Source organism: Oncorhynchus clarkii, chromosome 7 (assembly GCF_045791955.1).
Source record: "Oncorhynchus clarkii lewisi isolate Uvic-CL-2024 chromosome 7, UVic_Ocla_1.0, whole genome shotgun sequence".
Lineage (NCBI taxonomy): Eukaryota > Metazoa > Chordata > Actinopteri > Salmoniformes > Salmonidae > Oncorhynchus > Oncorhynchus clarkii.
Window position 1 is genome coordinate 30,398,231 of NC_092153.1, and position 21,480 is coordinate 30,419,710.

The window sequence follows — 21,480 nt, forward strand, 5'->3', positions numbered from 1 at the left end:
GACTCTACTCACCCAGATTGCTCGCACACACTCACAAAAGCACTGACCACTGTTATTAGTGCCAGCAGTGATGTAGTGGCAAAAAGGGGGTAAACTATAAACTCCAGATGAAAAACCATCGATATGAACCAAAATATGACATTTTGGGGGTGCTGCTGAAATTGCATTTATTTAATCATTTCTTTGCACTTTTACCCCAAAAGAATGGCGTGCTTTACTTTGCACAACATTTATTATTATTTATTTATTATTTCACCTTCATTTAACCAGGTTAGCTAGTTGAAAACAAGTTCTCATTTACAACTGCGACCTGACCAAGATAAAGCAAAGCAGTGCGACACAAACAACAACAACAGAGTTACACATGGAATAAACAAGCGTACAGTCAATAACAAAATAGGAAAAAAAGAAAGTCTATATACAGTGTGCGCAAATGGCATGAGGAGGTAAGGCAATAAATAGGCCTTAGTAGCGAAGTAATTACAGTTTAGCAAATTAACACTGGAGTGATAGATGAGCAGATGATGATGTGCAAGTAGAAATACTGGTGTGCAAATTTGCAGAAAAGTAAATAAAAACAAGATGGGGTTGAGGTAGGTAGATTGGGTGGGTTATTTACAGATGGGCTATATACAGCTGCAGCGATCGGTTAGCTGCTCAGATAGCTGATGTTTAAAGTTAGTGAGGAAAATATAAGTCTCCAGCTTCAGCGATTTTTGCAATTCGTTCCAGTCATTGGCAGCAGAGAACTGGAAGGAAAGGCGGCCAAAGGAGGCGTTGGCTTTGGGGACAACCAGTGAGATATACCTGCTGGAGCGCATGCTACGGGTGGGTGTTGTTATCGTGACCAGTGAGCTAAAACACGGCGGAGCTTTACCTAGCATAGACCTATAGATGACCTGGAGCCAGTGGGTCTGGCGATGAATTTGTAGCGAGGGCCACCTGACTAAAGCATACAGGTCGCAGTGGTGGGTGGTATAAGGGGCTTTGGTGACAAAACGGATGGCACTGTGATAGACTGCATCCAGTCTGCTGAGTAGAGTATTGGAAGCTATTTTGTAAATTACATCGCCGAAGTCGAGGATCGGTAGGATAGTCAGTTTTACGAGGGTATGTTTGGCGGCGTGAGTGAAGGAGGCTTTGTTGCAGATTTTGTTGGAGATGGTTAAAATGAGTTACCAGTCTAGCCAGACACCTATGTATTTGGCCACATATTCTAAGTCAGAACCGTCCAGAGTAGTGATGCTAGTCGGGCGGTCGGATGCAGGCAGCGAACGGTTGAAAAGCATGCATTTGGTTTTACTAGCGTTTAAGAGCCGTTGGAAGCCACAGAAGGAAAGTTGTATGGCATTGAAGCTCATTTGGATGTTAGTTAACACAGAGTCCAAAGAACGGCCAGATGTATACAGAATGGTGTTGTCTGCGTAGAGGTGGATCAGGGAATCACCCGCAGCAAGAGCGACATCATTGATATATACAGAGAAAAGAGTCGGCCCGAGAATTGATCCCTGTGGCACCCCCATAGAGACTGCCAGAGGTCAGAAAAGCATGGCCAGCTGTAGAGAAATGCTTATTGAAATTCTCGATTATCGTGGATTTATCGGTGGTGACAGTGTTACCTAGCCTCAGTGCAGTGGGCAGCTGGGAGGAGGTGCTCTTATTCTCCATGGACTTTACAGTGTCCCAAAACTTTTTGGAGTTAGAGCTACAGAATGCAAATTTCTGTTTGAAAAAGCTAGCCTTTGCTCTCACATATGGTGTCCATGGCACAGCTGGGAGCTGAGGGGGTCTGTAACAGGCGGCAAACGTGAGAGACTTATTTCTGGAGAGATTCATTTTTAAAAGTATAAGCTCAACCTGTTTGGGCATAGACCTGGAAAGTATGACAGAACTTTGCAGGCTCTCTCTGCAGTAGATTGCAACTCCTCCCCCTTTGGCAGTTCTTCCTTGATGGAAAATGTTGTAGTTGGGGATGGACATTTCTGAATTTTTGGTGGCCTTCCTTAGCCAGGATTCAGACACGGCAAGGACATCAGGGTTGGCGGAGTGTGCTAAAGCAGTGAGTAAAACAAACTTAGGGAGGAGGCTTCTGATATTAACATGCATGAAACCAAGGCTTTTTCGGTTACAGAAGTCAACAAATGAGAGTGCCTGGGGACATGCAGGACCTGGGTTAACCTCCACATCACCCGAGGAACAGAGGAGTAAGTAGGATGAGGGTATGGCTAAAGGCTATCAAAACTGGTCGTCTAGTGCGTTGGGGACAGAGAATAAAAGGAGCAGATTTCTGGCCGTGGTAGAATAGATTCAGGGCATAATGTACAGACAGAGGTATGATGGGGTGCGGGTACAGTGGAGGTAAACTCAGGCACCGAGTGATGAGAAGCGGCTGCATCTCTGGACGGGCTAGTTATGCTGTGTGAGGTCATCACATGTGTGGGAGGTGGGACAAAGGAGGTATCTGAGGCATGTTGAGTGAGACTAGGGGCTCCGCAGTAAACTAAGACAATGATAACTATCCTAAACAACAGTGTGCAAGGCATACTGACATTTGAGAGAGACAAAGCGAGGCATAAAGTTATCACAGGTGTTTATTGGGAGAGTTTGCTAAGGCAACAAAGGGTAAGACAACAACAGCTAATCAGCTAAGACAACAACAACAGGTAAAATGCGGTTCGGTTAACGACACACAAGGCCTGAGTTGGGGCCGACAGATAAACAAAATGGAGTACCGTGATTAATGAACAGTCCAGCAGGCATCAGCTATGTAGCCAAGTGATCATATGGTCCAGTGAACAGCAATAGATGGAACAGGGAAGCCGCGGGGTAGTCGTTACTACGCTAGCATGCAGGAGACACAACGTTTAAAGTTAGCAGGCCAGGGTATGTAGAAGCATCTGCTCCGACGTCCGGTGAAGGCCGGTTGAGGGGGTACCGTGTTGACAAATGGTCCATAAGGCGAAAGAGGTAATTGTAGTTGTAGTAATTTCGTTTTCTAGCTGGGAGATGCGCCTGGCTCGCGGCTAATTGGTGCTAGCTTCGGGGCAGGGGCGTTAGCCACTATAGCCATTTGTGTTTTGATGTGTAAAATGGCACATAACCTGCAAAAGTTTAAAGGGCAATTCCGCCAATTTTCAATCTCATATTCATTATCTCTAGCACAATACTCTGCTTTTTCCCAATTGAGCTGTTATCTATAGCAATAAGAAGGGTCTTAGAGCATTGTGTCACTTTATGCGGATGACATGCTACTTGCCCAGGATCTACTGAAGAAATGTGGTAAAATATCCGGGTATAAAGGGAATATACAAAAAAGTTAATTGATGCCTATTAATCCTTCAGCCGTGCAAACACATTTTTGTCATGTGCCCTTCAGAGTGAGTACATAGAAATGTAAGTACAACTAGAGATCTCGCCCCCTGGGTGGTCTAGCACTGCCGAACTTTCAATATTGCCCTGCGTCTTCTCTCTGCCTCCTCCTGTATTGCAGCTTGCCTCACCACTGTGTCACTACTCTCTTTTAAGCAGTTTAATACATGAGAGCTGTATATACATGAGATTAGGTCCAGCAGGCTGTTCCAACACAATTACATTAATTCTTACAGTGCAAAAGGCCCTTAGTTGACTCGAAAATGTCATATTCCATACCAATTTAAAAGAGAAACTACTTATTCATATTTTTGCTAAGATAACAGATTCTCTCAGGGGACCCCATTCAATTGCAGGGGATCCCACATGGGTCTCCGATCCCAAGTTTGGGAACCACTGTATTACTAACCTCTCTCTCTGCTTGCTTCCTCTCTATGTGTATCATTTGCCTCCTGCATTGCAGTCTGCCACACCACTGTCTGTCTCAATACTTTCTGCAAAGCAAAGTTATTTAGTTGAGAATTTACACTACCGTTCAAAAGTTTGGGGTGACTTAGAAATGTCCTTGAAAGAAAAGCAATTTTAGTTGTACATTAAAATAACATCAAATTGGTCAGAACTACAGTGTAGACATCGTTAATGTTGTAAATGACTATTTTAGTTGGAATATCTACATCACTCCTGTGTTCCAATGGCACGTTGTGTTAGCTAATCCAGGTTTATAATTTAAAAAGGTTAATTGATCATTAGAAAACCCTTTGGCAATTATGTTAGCACAGCTGAAAACTGTTGTCCTGATTAAAGAAGCAATAAAACTGGCCTTCTTTAGACTAGTTGAGTATCTGGAGCATCAGCATTTGTGGGTTCGATGACAGGCTCAAAAGGGCCAGAAACACATCACTTTCTTCTGAAACTCGTCAGTCTATTCTTGTTCTGAGAAATGAAGGCTATTCCATGCGAGAAATTGCCAAGAAACTGAAGATCTGGTACAGCGCTGTGTACTACTCGATTCACAGAACAGCCCAAACTGGCTCTAACCAGAATAGAAAGAGGAGTGGGAGGCCCCGGCGCACAACTGAGCAAGAAGACGAGTACATTAGAGTGTCTAGACTGAGAAACAGACGCCTCACAAGGCCTCAACTAGCAGCTTCATTAAAAATAGTACCTGCAAAACACCAGTCTCAACATCAACAGTGAAGAGGCGACTCCAGGATGCTGGCCTTCTAGGCAGAGTTGCTCTGTCCAGAGTCTGTGTTCTTTTGCCGATCTTAATCTTTTATTTTTATTGGCCAGTCTGAGATATTACTTTTTCTTTGTAACTCGGCCAGCATCCCGGAGTCAGCTCTTCACTGTTGACGTTGAGCCTCAGTTCTAACATAATTGGAAAAAGGGTTTTCTAATGATCAATTAGCCTTTTAAAATTATAAACTTGGATTAGCTAACACAATGTGCCATTGGAACACAGGAGTGATGGTTGCTGATAATGGGCCTCTGTATGCCTATGTAGATATTCCATAAACAAATCAGCTGTTTCCAGCTACAATAGTCATTTACAACATTAACAATGTCTACATTGTATTTCTGATACATTTTTAATGAATTAATTAATTAATTAATTTGATGTTGTTTTAATGGACAAGAGGGGAAAAAACAAGGGAATTTCTAAGTGACCCCAAACATTTGAACGTTAGTGTAAATTACCCTCTTTTGTAAAGACTACAGCTAGCTTAACTTCTTACGGCTGAAATCCTGTTAACGGGATCGATTTGACAACAGCCAGTGAAAGTGCAGGGTGCCAAGTTCAAACAACAGAAATCTCATAATTAAAATTCCTCAAACATACAAGTATTTTACACCATTTTAAAGATAAACTTGTTGTTAATCCCACCACAGTGTCCGATTTCAAAACGGCTTTACGACAAAAGCATACCATGCGATTGTTAGGTCAGCGTCTAGTCACAGAAAAACACAGCCATTTTTCCAGCCAAAGAGAGGAGTCACAAAAAGCAGAAATATAGATAATATTAATCACTAACCTTTGATGATCTTAATCAGATAGCACTCATAGGGCTTTATGTTACACAATACATGTATGTTTTGTTCGATAAAGTTCATATTTATATCCAAAAATCTCAGTTTACATTGGCGCGTTATTTTCAGTAATGTTTTGCTTCCAAAACATCCGGTGATTTTGCCGAGAGTCACATCAATTTACAGAAATACTCATCATAAATGTTGAGGACAATACAAGTGTTATGCATGGTATTAAAGATGTACTTCTCCGTAATGCAACCGTTGTGTCAGATTTCAAAAAATCTTTACAGCTAAAGCACACCATGGAATAATCTGAATACAGCACTCAGAGACCAAAACAAGCCATACAGATACCCACCATGTTGTGGAGTCAACAGAAGTCAGAAATAGCATTATAAATATTCACTTACCTTTGATGATCTTCATCGGAATGCACTCCCAGGAATCCCCGTTCTACAATAAATGTTTGTTTTGTTAGATAAAGTCCATCATTTATGTCCAAATACCTCCTTTTTGTTTGCGTGTTTAGTTCACAAATCCAAATTCACAAGCACTAGGTCCAGACGAAAAGTCAAACAAGTTACATTACAATTTGTAGAAACATGTCAAACGATGTATAGAATCAATCTTTAGGATGTTTTTATCATAAAACTTCAATAATGTTCCAACCGGACAATTCCTGTCTTTAGAAATGAAAGGGAACGCAGCTCGCTCTCACGGCCGCGCAAGACTTAGCTCATGGCATTCTGCCAGACACCTGGTTCAAACAGCTCTTATTCGCTCCTCCTTCACAGTAGAAGCCTGAAACAAGGTTCTAAAGACTGTTGACATCTAGTGGAAGGAAGTGCAATTGGACCCCATTTACACTGTATCTTGGATAGACAAAGACTTGAAAACCTACAAACCTCAGTTTCCCATTTCCTGGTTGGATTTTTTCTCAGGTTTTTGCCTGACATATGATATCTCTTATACTCACAGACATCATTCAAACAGTTTTAGAAACTTCAGAGTGTTTTCTATGCATATCTTAGCTATGGGCCTGAGTAGCTGGCAGTTTACTCTGGGCACCTTATTCATCCAAGCTACTCAATACTGCCCCCCAGCCATAAGAAGTTAATTTCAGACAACGCTCCTGTTGAGGTCAGGCTCCGTTTAACGTTATCTATAAACGTCATCCTTCTAGCCAGCTAGGGAACGTTAGCTAGCCAGCTAGCCTCATTCTCCGAGAGTCAGGTTTTTTTGTTTGGGGGATGTCTGTTGACAGGGCAGGAGTCAAGGGACGTTCAAGAAAAGTGCCTTAGGTCCGGCATCTCACAAGCCCACTGTCAGCGGCATCTCTACTTGCCCCTTCTCTACTTATTTTACACCTGCTACATTATCTCTCACTGGGGTCAGGGGATATAGAGAGAGGAGCAACATTCTGTTAATATTATGGATCTCTTCCAAATAGGTTGGCGAGCTTCTCCGTAGTGTTTGTGTGTGTGCAGGCAGGCTAAATAAAGCCAGAATTACAGAGCAGAGCGGCCTGTAAAACAGCTGTGTGCAGCAAGCAGAGAGCCTAGATTCCTTGGCCGGGGTGAGATTGCAAAAGTCTGTGATGTGGTTTGCGTATTGCTATATAAATATAGTAATCCAAAAAAAGAAGATGGTAAAATGGAGGCCCTAGCAGAACAATAATGTGCCGTCTCTGCACTGGGCAGGTTGAGATCTTTCTTTCTCTTTCTCAGTCTTCTTCCGTTTGGTTGTTTTGAAGAGAGAGAACTATTTCATTGAGAAAGTAGGGCTGTTATGGTGTGGAGTGGGCTGTGTTAAATGGAGAGAGAAAGGCAACTGGTGAAGCACACAAATCAGTGCTTCTCAGTGTTGTGGTTACAGTTTTGATGGAACAGTTCTGGATCCCGCAGTCACAAAAAAGGCACAAAATGTTCAGAGTGGCAAGGAAAGAGAGACAAAACGGAGGATGGTGAGTGAAAGAAGAAATTGTGTTTTTGTTTGGGATCTTTTGCAGAACGGAGAAGTACCTGTGTTTCGTGGTTGATACAGTGCTGTACCAAAATGCTTTTGTCATAAAAATTCCCAGATGGGAGTAGGATGAGCTTGAAAGGTGTGTGTGTGCAAAAGTGTGTTTTTAGAACCAGACACAATAACCTTAAATGATGTGGTCAAACAGCCCCCCCCACCCCCACCCCCCTGTTCCAACACAACCGGTTCCAGCGTGCACAAACGCACGCACAGGCACACACAAATCCTGAGGGCTCGACAGACAGACAACCTCTGACAAGCGTCTAGGCTTGCTGCAGCTGCCCTCAGCTGAGCTCAATCCTCGCACACGCACCCACATGCACACACAATTAAACAAGGTCTCTGACCCAATTCCAGCCAAGGCTGTCCATAATAATGCGCTGCTCTGCCTTTTTAACAACACTATCAACAAGGCAGGTCCTACAGGCTCTAGTTTTGTCGCACCAGGAATACTGTTCAGTCGTGTGGTCAGATGACACAAAGAGGGACCTCGGAGAATTACAAATGTCTCAGAACAGGGCAGCACATCTGGCCCTTAAATGTACACAGAGCTTCAATTAATGATATGCATGTCAATCTCTCCTGGTTCAAAATGGAGGAGAGATTGACTTCATCACTACTTGTTTTTGTAAGACGGGTTGACATGCGGAATGCACCGAGTTGTCAGTTTAAACTACGAGCACACAGCTCAGACACCCATGAATACCCCACAAGACATGCCAGCAGAGGTCCCTTCACAATCCCAAAGTTAAGAACAGACTATGGGAGGCGCACATTACTACATAGAGCAATGGCTACATGGAACTCTATTCCACATCAGGTAACTGATGCAAGCAGTAGAATCACATATAAAAAAATCAAATAAATAAATACACCTTATGGAACAGCGGGGACTGTGAAGAGACACACACACACGATAAAACACACACACGTACACATGGATTTTGATTTGTAGATATGTGGTAGTAGAGTAGTGGCCTGAGGGAACATACTTAATGTGTTGTGAAAAGTGTTATGAAATGTAACGTCATGGAATATTTGTAATTGTATATAACTGTCTTAATGTTGCTGGACCCCAGGAAGACTGCCTTGGCAGCAGCTAATGGGGATCCTTAATAAATACAAATACATCTCAACTGCACGAATTGCGTTAGCCTTGGCTTCAAGCAACCACTTCCGGGCCATTTAAAGCTCCTTAAACAAGATGGAACAGATATGAATCTAGGCATGTGCCCACTCACTCAACACCTCCACTATACATTGGACAGGCAGATCTCGAGTGAAGAGCTTCAGCACAAAGTTTCACACTGTGGATATTGAATTTTAGGAGAGTTGATAAAGGGGAACACAGTGGCATGATTCTCAAAATACAGGAGGTATTCCACAGTACATCATCGGGAGAGAGGTGATGTGTGTGAGCTAGAAGGGTTTGACTGTTAGATGTGCACTTACTGTTGAACATGTGCGCACACACACACACACACACACTTGTTCACACTCTCACTTACTAGCATGTATACTGTATACATGACGTGTGTGCAAACAAACACGTAAAATGACATGAACACACAAACATTATACACACACTGATACCCTCTCTCTCTTCTATCTGTCCCTCTTTTCCCAGAACTGAATAACCCAAATAAATGCTAACTCCTCCAAAAAAGTCTCCAGTCTGGCACTCTGGCCAGCATCAGACAACAAAGGCCATGCATGTTAGTGCCTATCCCCTAGGGAAACAACTATTATCCATACAGAGAGCTGAGACCCTTTAATATGGACAACTAGTTGGTTCCAAAGTTGTGTTTTTTCCCGCAATTGCATTTTGAAATGTTATAAAATCACGAGGGGCACATGAGAGTGGAAAGAGCATGTGAGAGGCTCGCTCATTACAGCCGCTGGCCTCAGCGAAAGAGGCAGGCGCAGCGGCAGGCCAGACACTTTTATTACAGGAATCATGAGGATAATGCACTTTACTGTTTAATAAATAGACGTTTTGATCAAGGTGACCAGGTAGAATGTGCAGCTCCCACCATGTGATACTCGCACAGACAAGTTAAAGGGTCACAAAATGCGACTAAATGGTCACATTCTGGAGCCCTACCGGGACTAGACTGATAACAACAGACGGGATGGGGGGGCAGGGTATATAAAGCATCATACATCTCGGAGCTCAAACTGCTTGCTCGCAAAGCCTAAAAATGCACCCTTATCCCTCACAGGCAAGTCCCCACATGTGCCCGATGGGACCCAAAGAGAGAGCCGTAGGGAGTTGAAGAAGAAGCAGGGCGAGGGAGTAAGTGAGTGAGTAAGGTATGCGGTCAGGACTCCCTTTGTGAAGTTTTGCTGCGAGGTTTTGCCAGGTCTTGTGACTTCACCTCATTTCCAATGCAAATGAAAGCTGCTTGGCTAGCTAGTGTGTCAGAGCAGATGAGTGAAGACTTCAAAGGGCAGAGGCCTGTGTTTTCTCTATGACTGGGAAGTGAATGGTATTGATGAGATCATCAATAATACTAGCTTAGCCTCCCGGGTGGCGCAGTGGTTAAGGGCGCTGTACTGCAGCGCCAGCTGTGCCATCAGAGTCCCTGGGTTCGCGCCCAGGCTCTGTCGTAACCGGCCGCGACCGGGAGGTCCATGGGGCGACGCACAATTGGCCTAGCGTCGTCCGGGTTAGGGAGGGCTTGGTCGGTAGGGATGTCCTTGTCTCATCGCGCACCAGCGACTCCTGTGACGGGCCGGGCGCAGTGCGCGCTAACCAAGGTTGCCAGGTGCACGGTTCAGCCTCCGACACATTGGTGCGGCTGGCTTCCGGGTTGGATGCGCGCTGTGTTAAGAAGCAGTGCGGCTGGTTGGGTTGTGTATCGGACACATGACTTTCAACCTTCGTCTCTCCCGAGCCCGTACGGGAGTTGTAGCGATGAGACAAGATAGTAGCTACTACAACAATTGGATACCATGAAATTGGGGAGAAAAAGGGGGTAAAAATTAAAAAATTATAAAAATAATAATAATACTAGCTTGCTAACCCACGGATATGTGGGGAGGTGGCTGGGAAGGGTGTGCACTCAGGGTTAAGGAGAGTGACTAAAATAATATTACCCTGCAATTACTGTACATACAAGATCAGGGATGGAGTACATTTGAAGGTATAAGCAAATAGTAATCTCCACAAAGTTACAGTCCTTCAACTTGAGTCAACGATCTAGCCTCCTAGAATGTGATATGGAAATTAGGGTTTGATTAAAAATGGTTTCCAATAAGCAGTCACAAACGCTCTAAAATGAGATGGTGCAACACCCTTACTTTCTCTCTGTCCTGCATGTTCAGATAGTACCTCCTTATTTCGACTCTCCGTTTCAGAGCGTTTTTGTAATGGGTTATTATTTTTCCGGCCAACCTGCAGCTGTTCTCTGTACTTCGCTGTTCTCAGTTCTGCGCAGACAGTCACCGGAAGTTCAGACCTATGAGAGCTAGTCAGACAGACCCGCTTCTTGCCCAGTGCTTAAATTTGTAAATCGGGAGATGCCGGAACAAAAAGTGAGCGTGAGGTGACCTGGGGAGCTCTGAGGTACAAAAAAATCCCCTTTATTATAAAGCATTGCATTTGCGTAGTGGCATAGAGCAGTAGAGTTGAGGCACTTACAGAAGTTGCACACATGGGGAACATTTTTAGTAGCCTAGGGTCCGGGAAGAATGTGGCCTTTTATAAATGCATTTCATGCAATACTATGTCATTTTCCATGACTGGCTACTTTGGCAGAATATTTTTTAATTCAGCAGAAATGATCGAAATGACAGGCCACTTTGACAGTGACAAACTGAGAATCTGAGATCAATAAAAACTACCTTGTCTCGAATCCATCAATAGCCTAGGCCTAGGTGTGTGGAGACAAGTTGTAGGCTACAATATGAGGAGGAAATTATAGTCCTAAAAATACTTTCCAGTTTCACTGACCCACTCGCTGACGCGTTTTACTTTGTAAAACAATATTTGGAAGTTGATCAAATATTTTCGTAGTCTACAGCAGAAAGATTAGTCTTCTCTTTTCTGTGGGAGTTTGTGTTTTCCCGCAATTGTATTGAAATATTGCGAAAGGCCTGTTTTGACTGCATGATACTAGAATACCTGACAGAACCTACTATTCTTAGGAATGAAGATGCACTTGGAAAATGAAGAAGTAACAAGCACCGTTTCCCCATCCTAGCTAAAGCTGCGCGCAAGTATCTTGGTGCTCCCTGTACTAGTGTGGACAGTAAGTGCCTTTTCAGTGCAGCTTCACACATTGTAGACGAAAAAAGAAACAGACTCTCTTGTGACAAAGCCGAGCAGGTCCTCTTTGTGAAGGAAAACCTCCCCCAAATGTTAAAGTTGTAAATGGAAAGTCATATTGTAACCCAGCCATCTAGAGCCACTGGAAGAATGTTTACTAAGCACAATGGCTTTTCTGTTGTTCATTCATGGCTGGTATAGGTCAAGATTTTCATTTAGTTTAAAACAAAGCAGTTGTTTGTTTTTTTCCATAATGAAAGATGAAATGTGTTGTAAATTTTCTCTCATTTTACTAGTCAAATCAGTTAAGCACATTTGAAAAGTTTGTTGTGCCATTTATAGCAGTTTATGACAGCCGAGACAGTCATTTTTTTGAAGCAGTTAAAGCTAAAATGATTAACTGCATTTTAGTTTAAACCAATATTCATTTCAAAGCATTTAAGTTTCTCTATATTGTCAAGATTGGATAGTAAGAAGAGCCACCAACAACTTAACAATCTTTGTAAGGCCCGGGCAGCTAAAATGTGTGTCTGTTGTGCGATAAAATACATTCATGGATGTGTAATTGTTCTAATTTACAAGTTATTAAACAATTTGTTCCTAACTGAACATATGACACTTTGTTTCAACTATTTAACTGTAATAGAATGCTTAAAAGGCTGCTAAAATATTAAATATCTGGGGGGTTTTGGCAAGGAAAATATCAGTTATCGGTATCGGCCAAAAATGTAATATCAGTGCATCCCTAGTTACAATGTTGCGCAAACCATAAGTCCTGGCCGACCCAACCCAAATCAACTCTTAGAATATCAGACCAGGCCTGAAAATCTACTTTTTTACATTGTTTTTTTCGGGGCAGGATAATTAACGAATGAACTTTGACCGCTTTATTTATAATTTTTACATTGAAAAAACTAAAAAATATATTTTTCATGCCACGAGATGTTCCGGATCCGGCCAAATACCAGATCCGTGGCTGGGTACGTTCCCACTTTCTGTTTTCCTGCCCACCGCCAAAGTGAGGCTGCAGAATAATGATTTGCCTGCCTGATTCCCAGCCTGGCTCACGTGTGTGTGTGTGTGTGTGTGTGTGTGTGTGTGTGTGTGTGTGTGTGTGTGTGTGTGTGTGTGTGTGTGTGTGTGTGTGTATTCTCCTTCCACAATAAAAGCCCTTGCCTTTAAAAAAAAATCCAAACTGCAGATGGAATTACAGAGGGCACAGTACTAAGTCTATTTAATTTTTGTATTATTTAGCTACAAATGATTATGCCTATCTTCACTGCACTGGAGCCATCATTTCTTCAAACTGTTGGCCGAGAATATGGACAGAACCCACAGCATATCATATTCGGTATCTAAAGTTTACACTTGATTGAGAAATTAATTTCCCTTTGAAAATAGTGAGACAACCAACCCTTGCCAAATATCCTTCCTTGTTTCTAAACCTTGGGAGCATTTAGGTGGATTTAACGTCTGTAAGCCTCATTAGCGTTGGCGAGACTGCTCTGTTGGTTTTGCACCTCCAAGGTATACACCAAACTGCTGTTAGTTAGTTGGTTGTAGAGCAGCATTTACTGTGGCTTGTACTAGAGGTCGACCGATTAATCGGAATGGCCGATTAATTGCACTCCACGAGGAGACTGCGGTGGCAGGCTGACTACCTGTTATGCGAGTGTATCAAGGAGCCAAGGTAATATGCTAGCTAGCATTAAACGTATATTTTAAAAAAACAATCAATCTTAACAATCACTAGTTAACTACACATGGTTGATGATATTACTAGTTTATCTAGCTTGTCCTGCATTGCATATAATCGATGCGGTGCCTGTTAATTTATCATTGAATCACAGCCTACTTCGCCAAACGGGTGATTTAACAAGCGCATTCGCGAAAAAAGCACTGTCGTTGCACCAATGTGTACCTAACCATAAACATCAACGCCTTTCTTAAAATCTATTTTTTTATATATTTTTGTATATATTTTTAAACCTGCATATTTAGTTAATATTGCCTGCTAACATGTTGCAAACTGTGTGAAGACCATTTCCTAACAAAGACAGTAATTAATTTGCCAGAATTGTACATAATTATGACATAACATTGAAGGTTGTGCAATGTAACAGCAATATTTAGACTTAGGGATGCCGCCCATTAGATAAAATACGGAACGGTTCCGTATTTCACTGAAATAATAAACGTTTTGTTTTCGAAATTATAGTTTCCAGATTTGACCATATTAATGACTAAGGCTCGTATTTCTGTGTGTTATTATATTATAATTAAGTCTATGATTTGATAGAGCAGTCTGACTGAGTGATGGTAGGCAGCAGCAGGCTCGTAAGCATTCATTCAAACAGCACTTTCCTGCGTTTGCCAGCAGCTCTTCGCTGTGCTTCAAGCATTGCGCTGTTTATGACTTCAAGCCTATCAACTCCCGAGATTAGGCTGGCAATGCTAAAAGTACCTATTAGAACATCCAATAGTCAAAGGTATATGAAATACAAATGGTATAGAGAGAACCAGTCCTATAATAACTACAACCTAAAACTTCTTACCTGGGAATATTGAAGACTCATGTTAAAAGGAACCACCAGCTTTCATTTGTTCTGAGCAAGGAACTTAAACGTTAGCTTTTTTTACATGGCACATATTGCACTTTTACTTTCTTCTCCAACACTTTGTTTTTGCATTATTTAAACCAAATTGAACATGTTTCATTATTTATTTGAGACTAAATTGATGTATTATATTAAGTTAAAATAAGTGTTCATTCAGTATTGTTGTAATTGTCATTATTACATATATATATATATATACAGTGCCTTGCGAAAGTATTCGGCCCCCTTGAACTTTGCGACCTTTTGCCACATTTCAGGCTTCAAACATAAAGATATAAAACTGTATTTTTTTGTGAAGAATCAACAACAAGTGGGACACAATCATGAAGTGGAACGACATTTATTGGATATTTCAAACTTTTTTAACAAATCAAAAACTGAAAAAATGGGCGTGCAAAATTATTCAGCCCCCTTAAGTTAATACTTTGTAGCGCCACCTTTTGCTGCGATTACAGCTGTAAGTCGCTTGGGGTATGTCTCTATCAGTTTTGCACATCGAGAGACTGAAATTTTTTCCCATTCCTCCTTGCAAAACAGCTCGAGCTCAGTGAGGTTGGATGGAGAGCATTTGTGAACAGCAGTTTTCAGTTCTTTCCACAGATTCTCAATTGGATTCATGTCTGGACTTTGACTTGGCCATTCTAACACCTGGATATGTTTATTATTGAACCATTCCATTGTAGATTTTGCTTTATGTTTTGGATCATTGTCTTGTTGGAAGACAAATCTCCGTCCCAGTCTCAGGTCTTTTGCAGACTCCATTCTTCCAGAATGGTCCTGTATTTGGCTCCATCCATCTTCCCATCAATTTTAACCATCTTCCCTGTCCCTGCTGAAGAAAAGCAGGCCCAAACCATGATGCTGCCACCACCATGTTTGACAGTGGGTATGGTGTGTTCAGGGTGATGAGCTGTGTTGCTTTTACGCCAAACATAACGTTTTGCATTGTTGCCAAAAAGTTCCATTTTGGTTTCATCTGACCAGAGCACCTTCTTCCACATGTTTGGTGTGTCTCCCAGGTGGCTTGTGGCAAACTTTAAACAACACTTTTTATGGATATCTTTAAGAAATGGCTTTCTTCTTGCCACTCTTCCATAAAGGCCAGATTTGTGCAATATACGACTGATTGTTGTCCTATGGACAGAGTCTCCCACCTCAGCTGTAGATCTCTGCAGTTCATCCAGAGTGATCATGGGCCTCTTGGCTGCATCTCTGATCAGTCTTCTCCTTGTATGAGCTGAAAGTTTAGAGGGACGGCCAGGTCTTGGTAGATTTACAGTGGTCTGATACTCCTTCCATTTCAATATTATCGCTTGCACAGTGCTCCTTGGGATGTTTAAAGCTTGGGAAATCTTTTTGTATCCAAATCCGGCTTTAAACTTCTTCACAACAGTATCTCGGACCTGCCTGGTGTGTTCCTTGTTCTTCATGATGCTCTCTGCGCTTTTAACGGACCTCTGAGACTATCACAGTGCAGGTGCATTTATACGGAGACTTGATTACACACAGGTGGATTGTATTTATCATCATTAGTCATTTAGGTCAACATTGGATCATTCAGAGATCCTCACTGAACTTCTGGAGAGAGTTTGCTGCACTGAAAGTAAAGGGGCTGAATAATTTTGCACTCCCAATTTTTCAGTTTTTGATTTGTTAAAAAAGTTTGAAATATCCAATAAATGTCGTTCCACTTCATGATTGTGTCCCACTTGTTGTTGATTCTTCACACAAAAATACAGTTTTATATCTTTATGTTTGAAGCCTGAAATGTGGCAAAAGGTCGCAAAGTTCAAGGGGGCCGAATACTTTCGCAAGGCACTGTATATACATATACATATACATATACATATACATATATATATATATATATATATATATATATATATAAAAATCGTCCGATTAATCAGTATCAGCTTTTTTTGGTCCCCCAATAATTGGTATCTGTATCGGCATTGAAGAATCATAATCGGTCAACCTCTAGCTTATACCCCTGATAGCATTGACATGCCTATTAAAGGCAAACTCATATTTATATTTTTGGGGAGAGAGAGAGAGAAACAGATTAAAAGAAAAGCTGAACCTCTGGCCTTCATGTTTGTATAATGGGAGAGTATCATATTACGATTAATTATAGTATCACAATGTCGATATCTCGAACTGAGGGAAGTTCTTTTGGATTCCTCTCTGAGTCTGTCTTGCTGGGAAGGAATCAGAGCCTCGACAGAATCAAATTATCATCAACAGGAATTTGTTACATCAAGAAACCTAAAAGAGGTTTTTGGTTTCTAGTCTGGGCACAGCGAAATAGCCATAAAAGGTAATAGCTTTGTATTTATGATAGACATAGACAATTTGGTATTGTGCATCAAAAGCTATTTTCCACCAGTGTTTATCATCATTGCATCAAATGAATAGGCTAAGTGTTGAGCAGTATTGGAAGCATAGACATACACTGAGTGCACAAAACATTAAGAACCCCAGCTCTGAAAGCTATGATCCCTTATTGATGTCATTGTTAAATCCACTTCAATCAGTGTAGATGAAGGGAAGGAGACAGGTTTAAAAATGATTTTTAAGCCTTGAGACAGTTGAGACATGGATTACGTATGTGGGCCATTCAGAGGGTGAATGGGCAAGACAAAATATTTACGTGCCTTTGATCAGGGTATGATAGTAGCTGCCAAGTGCAACGGTCTGTGTCAAGAACTGCAACGCTGCTGGGTTTTTCATGCTCCACAGTTTCCCGTGTGTATCAAGAATGGTCCACCAACCAAAGTACATCCAGCCAATTTGACACAACTCTGGGAAGCATTGACGTCAACATGGGCCAGCATCTCTGTGGAACACTAAAAACACCTTGTAGTGTCCATACTCCAACAAATTGAGGCTGTTCTGAGGGCAAAGGGGTGGGGGGCTATTCTCAGTGTATAGGCTAAAGCGTTACTGAATAAATTAGGGGGGAAAGAGAAGATTGTGTACTGAATAAGTGCATTGTATAGGCCTAATGTGACAAATACCATCCTGAGAAAACTGTGGGTTGCGCAATAGCTTTCACTTCTGTAATCCCAAATAGAACTGTAAATTCGACTGGTTTTCCAAATGTGTGCTCTTTAGAACGCCAGACAGCACCAAATCGAAGCTTGAGATGAGCTCCCCGCCAACCCCACCCACATAGTCAGATAATAAGCATTGAAATAGATTTTAACATATTATTTTAAATGCGCAGAGAGAGAGAAAGACAGAGAGCATTCCCAAATAGACTGAGTTTTTGGTTAACAGAGGCAAACAGAGATAATATCCTCATTCTGGCAGTGGTATTTAGATTTTCTGTTCATCTGATTTTGAAGCTTGCTTGGGCATCCACCACATCTCGTTGTTTAGGCAGGCTGTCTAGACGAAACGAAGTGACTTCACAGTGTATTTAGACATGCACTTTACAGTTAATCTCAATTGAGAATTGCCCTACCACAGAAAAACAAAGCACTTCAGACAGAATACAAGAGGGCACCTTAATTACGGGGAAGCCAAGAGCAGGACACATTCGAAATTCCATCATCTCTGCACAAGCACTAAAAATACTGACATTTTGGCTCGTTCCTTGCGGAAAATATTTATCTGGAAAAGAGGAGACTGTACGCAGAAGGAGACAGGAGCTCACAGTCCATTACTTAGCGGTATTCAAAATGTCCAGATCTTTCTCTAAGATATATAGACCGGTTGTCTCCTTTGGGAAACTTATCAAATGAGGGAGCATCTCAATCTCTCGTTTTTATCCCCTCCATCTCTAGACAAAACATCACACAGCTCTTGCAGGCAGAGCTTAGCTTAACTGTTTTTAGAGGAAATTCCTCTTTTCTCCTAAATTACTTTTTGGGACTAGAGGGTCTGTCAGAGTAATATTCATCAAAGATGATACATTAATTCCACTTGCCCCTGCCAAAATATGAGTCAATCAATAGACCACACATCATACGTCAACATGTCCAAGTTGATTTAGATGGGAAAATAATTGTATTGTTATTGTTGTTAATGTTTAATAAATGTCCCCTCGACTCTAATTACACTATTTAATAAAAACAGATTTATATTTGTTACCCTATTTTATTGGGTTTATTAATTCAATTATTAATCCGTCTGAAAAATCTATCTATTGATTTAAATATCCAAAATACCACTGTTTGCTGTCACTCCACCATTGAAGATTTTGGATCACTGTCTGCATGGTATGTACAAGATTTTACTTGTGACTAGAGCTCACTTCAATAACCTGAATTTGCTTTTATTGCCTATAGACATACACAATTAATTTACAAGGTTTGTAGTATAAAACATATTCATTGAGACACCTTTTATGGAAGTTTAATTGAACTTATTTAGGATCAATTAGTGTATATCAGAGATAGCCAGACGTCTGACCTGCACAATAATAAACTTTGTTGTGATGATCAGATAAGCTTCCGTTTCATCATGTCAAACAATGGCAGACAGTTAACGTTCAGTTGAAGAAAATCCCAATGTTAAGGACAAAAAGTTGCTTGCTGGGAGTTAACTCATGATATGGCTGACAAACGTTGCACACAAAAAAACAGGGCAGTCAGCCAGAAATTGTGCTGAATTGAAAGTATAAAGAGGTGGGATATCTAATAGTTTGCCTACCTGCCACGCAATGGAAGCCTACGCGAGCTAATAGACCCAATCAAGCTTGGTCAGTCCAAGTGGAAAAGAAACGTGCAGAAAAGTAGCAATAGTTCGCTTGAACATTACAAAAAGTACTTACTGATCTCCATGCTTTGGAATGAAGTCGAGCGTTTGCAGTTACATGTACAGGATACATTGGTCTGTATGGCCGCTGTACCGTTTATTAGACCCATGAAGTTGAACATTTACATCTGGAAATCTAAACGAAAAACGGCTCGAATATCTCTCCAGTTCACTTTTCATGCGCGCGGCGGGGCAGGAATCACAAAAAAACATACGATATTTTATTTCTCGGTAAAGTCTTCTGCGGGTGGAAGTCAGTGGTCTAGGGTCTCAGTTGCCTTCGTCCTCCCCCTCCCCCTACCCGGACCGCAGCCTGCCGTAGGTACTCCAGTATCCCTGATGTTTGTGAACAGACAGCTTGTGCTACTTTGTATCAGTCTGTCTGCTGGGCTTCTGAGCTCACCACCTCTTTCAAGTCCAAGTCGGCTGAGCTCCTATTGGGGGGTCCATGCAATCCGGGATCCTTGGGACGTCCCTTTCCCATTGACGTTTACATTTAAAAAGGTTCATGCAAGGGTTAAGGTTAGGGTTAGGTAAGGGTTATCGATATTGATATGGTTAAGGTTGGGGTCAGGTAAGGGATGGAGTTAGGGTTAGGATTTAGGGCATGGACGTCCCGAGGATCCAGAATAGCATTTTATTGGGGCGGGGCTTGGATGCAGACAGGATTACGTCAACACCAGACTTGAACAGGCAACAGTGACAGGATGTCTGGCCAATCGGATAGCAAAATCTGAAGTCGACGCAGTTTATTACCGTAGCAATTGAGGGATTTCGATTAAGTGCACCGGGCTATGGCCTGTGACATATTCGCAAAAGTGGTGAGGGAGGAGTTATCTCCTCAAATCGAACGGTAATCTACCCGCTCAGCCATGGCGTCAACAAAGCAGCACGTTGTATCGTTTTCCATAAAATATTTTTTTGAATTTTCAAACTAGTTTTCATTGGGACAGCACGTAAAGCTTTTTTTTTAATCAAAAGCAATTACCTTTGAATGTGAAAACACAGAATCTTACTCATTACTCCACGTCACTTTTCCTGAGTTCGCTGTCAGCCAAAACGGGGCACCTGGCTCACGCCCAGGAGGCAGCTCTGTTCCAAAGCGAATGCGATCAACGCTTGCCCGGTCCGCCCGGGGCATTAATCGAATCCCCTCAATCTGATCGGGAAACTGCACCAGTCAGTCATCCACTGATTTATTTAATATATTTGCAGTGTTAAAATACAGTAGTGACTTGCTCTATTTAACAATGACGTGCGGTGAGGTCTGCGGCTGGGTAAGCACTGGCTATTATCAAAGCCATATTTACTCACAAATAAACCTTGATGAAGCCCAAATTCACCATACAACAGATAGCTCCAACAACCAATGACATGGGCTATTATACGAAATGGACAACAAAAAAATGTCAATACCAATGTAGCCAAGATACACAAGCTTTCTATTGTGCCATATTTCACATAATCTGAAAAAATGACACTGCTCAACTGAGCTCAGGTCAGCCATAGACCGATGTAGCATCCAGAGTTACAAGGTGGCAGTAAAAATACCAATTTATGGACACATTTAACCTGAATAATTCGCATTGCAGACTCCATACCCTTTCACAATGGATTTACAATTCTTTCAACGTGCAGCACCTGCAAATACACAAACACGCACATAATATTGTTATGTGAAATATTATTAAAGACACATATATAATAACTAAGGATCTAATGAAATGTCCATATCAACAATCTAAATAATTGAAAAACACAGTTCAAAACATTAAAGTGTCTCATTAAAACTAAATCCTAGCTTGATGAATCAAATGCATTCGAGGGGTGCGGTCTAGTCTCATTATTTAACCGTAGAATGACCCTCAAATTGCTAAGGAAAATGCATTTAGGCCTTTACTTAAGTCCATTCTCTCTGGTGAATCTCTCGGTGAGAACGTTGTAGAAGTCACAGCAGAACCCCATGTCCATTATTTATTGTGCATGCACACAGCAGGGAGACACATTCACAAGGCCACTTTTGGTTCCATTTTCATACTGACACAAAAAGTCATTCCCATTCCATCCACAAAGCAAAAATAAATGTCCAAGATGTGTAGAAGTCCAGTTAAAAAGTATGAATTGGTAATGACGTTTCAGACAAATGTCCAGTACTCAATGTTTGCCTGCTTGACAGCTAGGGAGATGGTGGTTTCCTGTCATGTGACGTGTTGTATGTAGAGCCTCTGTTTGGGTGGCAGGTAACCTAGAGGTTAAAGCCATAGCCCGAGCTGACAAGGTGAAAAATCTGTTGATATGCCATTGGGCAAGGTACTTAACCCTAATATTACTATAGCTGGTAAAACACCACATTTCACTGCACCTATCCGGTCTATGTGGCAATAAAACATATTTTTTGCTGCCTCT

The 21,480-nt window shown here is 41.7% G+C and overlaps 1 protein-coding gene across 2 annotated transcripts in view; it reads right to left on the bottom strand.

The window, feature by feature from the left end:
- Positions 1-19,456, bottom strand: part of LOC139413193 (protein TMEPAI-like) — an 82,483-nt gene extending 63,027 nt beyond the window's left edge. Inside the window, exon 1 of one of the 2 annotated variants that reach the window (XM_071160293.1) lies at positions 19,091-19,456. In XM_071160293.1, the coding sequence (XP_071016394.1) occupies positions 19,091-19,196 (106 nt within the window). In that variant the 5' untranslated portion in view covers positions 19,197-19,456. The remainder of the gene's footprint in view (positions 1-19,090) is intronic. The other variant, XM_071160292.1, reaches the window with a different exon arrangement.
- Positions 19,457-21,480: the final 2,024 nt, after the last annotated feature.